This window comes from Rhopalosiphum padi, chromosome 3, assembly GCF_020882245.1.
Source record: "Rhopalosiphum padi isolate XX-2018 chromosome 3, ASM2088224v1, whole genome shotgun sequence".
In the NCBI taxonomy this organism is placed as follows: Eukaryota; Metazoa; Arthropoda; class Insecta; order Hemiptera; family Aphididae; genus Rhopalosiphum; species Rhopalosiphum padi.
In genome coordinates, this window is record NC_083599.1 from 33058505 (window position 1) to 33064364 (window position 5860).

General features: G+C 29.3%; 1 protein-coding gene across 1 annotated transcript; it reads right to left on the reverse strand.

Moving 5' to 3' along the window:
• Positions 1–2853: 2853 nt before the first annotated feature.
• LOC132927257 (uncharacterized) lies at positions 2854–4154 on the reverse strand. Its single transcript, XM_060991757.1, has 2 exons — positions 3762–4154; positions 2854–3603 (listed from the first exon to the last, which is right to left on the reverse strand). The coding sequence occupies exons 1-2, from the start codon at positions 4148–4150 to the stop codon at positions 3066–3068; spliced, it is 927 nt and encodes a 308-aa protein (XP_060847740.1). The 5' UTR covers positions 4151–4154; the 3' UTR covers positions 2854–3065.
• Between the last annotated feature and the right edge of the window lie 1706 nt (positions 4155–5860).

Genomic DNA, 5860 nt, shown 5'->3' on the forward strand with positions numbered 1-5860 from the left:
TATTTTGTTTTTATTTATTATTTAATTTTGAGAGACTTCATCATTGTTGTAACGGCACACTCGTGTTATTACCAGAGTGGTGGACACAATATTTCATGGTGTAATATCGTTTCGCCACATTAATTTAAACCCCTTACAAAAATCACACGTCACAAAGTTAATTAATTGTGTAGATGTTTCATAATACACACACTGCGCAACACGCCGTGTACATTGGTAATATTCGTGCGAAACGCCAATATTTTACTCGTCCTGTTTGTACTCGCACATCATATAGCTGTGTAGTAGATATTAAAATATCCTCACGTAATCACTTTTGAAGACAAGTTGAAAATAATTAAGAAAACAAATATATAGTTATCTGCTATCGGCGCAAAAGTGGGCAGCCCATCGAGATAGTTGAATACGTTAAGAATATACGAAGTAGGTATTAGTGGAGTACAGAAATAATTATTAAAAACCTTATATATATTCAATACATTTTTAAAGTACGGACGATGAAATAAATACAAATATAGTGGGTAATAAATTTGAATATTTTTAACATAGTCGATATAGGTACTTCCTATTCCTCTAATCGTATCATATTGATAAACTATTCGTAAAGCCCGTCAGCGTTAAGCTATTCCGCAGACACCTACTTTATTGTCCAATTTGTCTTCTCCCAAGGTAGTGACATTGATATATTTCCCTCGTAATAATATTACGATACAGTATTCAATAAAATTATTACTTATTTCACACGGTACGGTATTTCCAAAATAAAATTTTTATCAAGCTCGAGATTTGTGCAGAGGGTAGACAATTCAACAATATTGTGGTTAAAAATGAAAATTACGTATCCTTGATTCTTTAAATTATAATTTATATTCAGTATCCACTGACCTCTGGACCCAAAGACAGCTTATCAAAATTATTTACATCACTTTCACTTTTAAGGGAAAATACAACCGTCATATATTTATTTATTATTCCAAAAACATAATACATGTATTATAAAAAAATAAATATATATCTACTTTATTACTATTATTAATTAAAAAGGTATAATATTTGGTTGAAATATAGTGGAGAATAATATTTGATATTCTAGACAATTGTCCATACTGTCAATAGAATCTCCCTCTATTCACCATTAAACTTGCTCTAAATCAGTTTTGATTTCAGATAATAAGATAGTTTAGTAAATAAGATAATTACAAATCTATAAAGAATTACTTGGACAGGCACAGACAAATATAAATTTTACCTAGGTAAAAGAAATATAATGATATTATTGTCTAGATGTTAGCTAATAAAATAATATTAATAGTTAAATTTGTTTGTATAGATTACAAAACAATACATATTATTATTAACAGGTATAGGTAAATATTATTATGTCAGCGGGTAAATAAGATATTTTTTAGTCAACTTATACTTATTTAATCAAATTCAATTTTTCATAAATTAAAATCGCGATGTTTAACCAGTAAAATATTGTAAAATTATAAATAATAATTTATCAGAAATAAGGTATATATTTTTGAAATGTACTACTTAATAACATTAACTAAACAAAAATTGCCAATTGGCATACCTAATAGTATCTACTGGTTATTTAAGAATAATTATAATTATGGGTGCATAAATGATTATATCTAGTTATATGTTATGTTTTACAGAAAAAAATGTCTTATATAAGTCAAAAAATGAGAACTTATAAGTAATAATATTGAAATGCTTTGATTCATTTGAATCTAAATTGTCTGAATATTATTATTTATATTGTAGATTATTTTCTGAGTTTTAATTGGAATAAAAGTCATTATCACTTTTTCATCGGCATTATGTCAAGTAATATGATAATAATTAATGAAGTAAAAATACACAACGTACACAACGTGGCGAAAGAAAAAAAATAGTTTGAACAGTTATAACATTAATACAACAGAATTACCTACCTATAAAAAAAATTATGAATTAGTTTATCATAATAAAAATTGTCAATTACATTATTCTATATCGAGCTAATAAGGTTAAGCTGCATTCATGTCATAAAAAAAAACCAAAAATGTATACCTACACTGCTGCATAATTCTCGTAATAATATTAAGAAGTGGGTATGTACAAAATACGCGTATAAGAACACCGAATTTGTGGGATTATGCATACAATTTTATAACTATATACATTTGGTTGAAAAATTCTCATTATTTCATAAATTGAAGTGTTATTTCTTTGAATTACTTTTATAAATATTTAAAATACTTTTAAAAACATAATACTTTTTACTTTTACTATTTTTAATTATTTTAATAAAAATTGAACACAGATTTTTATTTTAATGCGTTATGGGCGGTCAAAAGTTAAAATAATCTGTATATTTTATACAGGAAGTTTTAACCAGTTTTAGTTAAAATCGATTTTTTTTTTTTTAAATCAAAAAGTGAATAATTTTAAAGATTTGAAATTTTCATAAAATTTAAATTGATATTTTAAATGTTCGACTTTTTTTTTCGATTTATGTGTGATAGTTTTTGGTTTTTAGTCAAAAATATTTCTCATAAGTTTTTCGTCTATCAATACAAAAAATAACAAATATGATTACCCAAAATATTTGGGTGAACTATAATGACGGACTTATAAGTATAGTATAAATATTGAAATCTTATTATTTCTATTATGAATATAATATATTTATATTTTATAAGTATAGTTGTTAATGCAGTGGTGCAAAACTTATATAAAGTACTTATAGTTACTACTTAAGCTTGTTAAAATGTTAACCATACAACTCCAAAATTGTAATTTGTTCACTCGTAATATTAAATCATATTTTTTTTCAAGTGGGCCAGTGCTGTAAATCAAAGATTCGCTATAGTAATAGTCATACTAATTAATTGTTCTTAAGCTCTGTATACATTTATACTATGGTAAGATTTAAAAGAATAAGAATTAATTCTAACTCTTGCGCATATATTTCTAGATTAAAAACAAATTTATTAATATAATATATTTAATTTTATAGTGGTCCGCAGTGACTATACATATCTAATTATCAATTCAAAAATGTGTTATCACTGTTAATCATTTTCTGTTGCCGGTACTCTTATCATGACTGAAGTGATTTCGTTATCAAAGTTTATGTGCGTATAGAGCCTGACGAAATTATCAAAACTTTCGAAAGCGAATTTAAAACATTTTTTTAGATATTTGGAGTGAAGTATCGAATGTAACGTATCATAGACTCTAATAGCTTTTCTCCTGTACGCGTCGGAGGTCAAGGCGTTTTTAAACCATAAAACGGTTGATATAAGATACGGCGTGATTTCCTTAAACGCGTCGAAAAGTGATTCCTGTTGTGGAACGATAGAAGGTGTTGATGTCAATTCCGTCAATTCCGACGGCGCTTGGTTAACGGAAGGTATCGATTTCGGCCGGGATTTCATATCGAGAGACAACGATTGAGTCGACGGCTCAACGCCGGAAACCGTCGCTACCAATGATGATTCGGGTTGTTCCTTGACGATTGTCGATTTAGAAATGTCTGTATTCGTTCCGATCGACATTGTCTCGCGGTTGTACGACGCGTATAGTGCGTTCACTTCTGATGACTCGAAACTATAAAGTAATAATAATAATAATAATAATAATATGGAACAATAACACACGTCAGTCCTGTAGAACGATGACGGATATTTACAAAAATGGTAAATTTGTTGTGGAAATTTGAATTTCCCCCTTCCCCTCCCCCAGATTACACCCACGTCTGAACTCACTCGTAGGCCATTCGAGCCCGGCGACACTTGGCCATCATTTTGGTTAACCGCCCCTTGACTTTTTCGAGGCGTTTGTCCAAAGGATCCAGGTGATCGGTGTTGTACTTCTGCAGACGATTGACCAACATTTGGATCCTTACAGCGGATGGCACGGCCTCGAAAGCCAGCCGTTCGGCAGCGGTCGTCCAATCGCCGCTGTTGTTGTTGTCCTCGGCAGCGGTCACCACTGGCGCCGTTTTCCGTCGTTGACGTTGCAGTGATTCGGAGATCGCGGCGGCCACTAGGTCATGCCTGATCGCCGCCCAGACGATCACCAGGAACACCGCTCCCGCGACTATTCTCCACAGACATGACAGGATCGCCAGTAGAATAGCGTAGAGTATCGTCATGGTATCAAACCTACAAACAGTACGGTTGTTGTTGTAGTCCTGTCGTTTAAATAATAATCTTGTTGAACGCGCGTCATACCCGCATGTGTTGTGCCACTGTTGTCTCTGTCCTACTAACGTACATCATGGGCAAATTTGCGGTTTTTTTTAAGCGAGTTATGAGTATTTTAAAGTTGTAATATTTTACTTAGCTATAACTCACTTAAAAACGCTAATATCGATAAAAGCATTTAGAATTGTCTAAATAAATATTCTCACCTTTAAATTTGATAATAGGCAAATTTACTCTAATATTAAAGCTAACATCACAAAATGTGTATTGTTGAACGAAAATTTGCTATGATGCGCGTTAGTGAGACAGAGTCAACACATGCCGGTATAACGTCCTCTTAATAATAATAATATATAGATGAAGGTACTTTCAAACGTCTACTTTATATATTTAGGTATTATATTCTATATGCTCTAAATAGTAGGTAGATAGTTCAAAATATTTCATTAAATGTCGTATACCGTATTCGTCTATATATAAGTATACTACAAGGCTATAATTGTACGTTCATATTTCCGTAATCGTGTGTCACGTCTAGAACAGATCACAAAGTAGGTATACAATAGCAAATTATTAAAAAAAATGGCACACCAAAGAACACTATGATTTGAAATTCTCAGTGTTTGAGTAACACGATGCTGAATAATAATATAATAGTAAATAATATCATAAACAAAATGTAATTTTTTGATCTTCTAACATAAATTTAATCTGTTAATATTTAAAAGTTATTTGTTTTAAATAAAATTGTTTAACGTGATGGGTGTTTTGGGTGTCCCTTTTTTTAATTCGATTTAAAATAATCACAAACTTAAATCGATTATTTCAATAATATAATAAAAAAAATACTATATTTTAATGCCTATTATTTCATAAATAATGATGTTGTGATATATACTATGATTTGATTCAATATATTTGACTATATAATGGTACAATTTCAACTTAAAGACAAGGAGTTCTTATGTAATCTTTTTCAGTTGGTCTTATTTATATGTATTATAATCAACGCCAGACGGCTTTTACAAAATTCATATATTCAATATTTGTCAAATTCTTATGATCATAGATTAAAAATTAAATAACTTCATTAACCATAATCTCCATTTAATAATCATATGTATAATAATGGGGTTATACTATATAAATATAAATTTATATTAAAATTAAAATGAGAAGTAATTAACCATAAATTACGATAGTGCTGTTTACGAAACTGAGGGTTCTAAGTACACCCAATTTCCGCTTCAAAATTGCGTATGTTTCTATTTACGAGCGTTCATTTAAATTTAAAAATAATCATCGACATTTCCTTTTCAATAAAACATATCCACAAAATAAATTGTAGGTATTATAGGAGTAAATTTATTATTTGTACGTTGGACCTATTCATAAATAATTAGATAAGTTAACATTTTCGATAACACCATATTCTAGTATACCTGTAAGTAAACACTTGTAAAAGAATATAGAAGACTTTATGAAACAAAAATATGTATAACATTATGTATCAATGTAGTGGAAAACATTTTATGAAATTATTTAATTTTGATGCAAAGACAGAGAACATGCAGAATTTTTCGTAAGAAATATTTGCAATATATAAAATTTAAAAAAAAAATCAAAGAAATTGGTTTCCGATTATGCCAGTGTTTCAC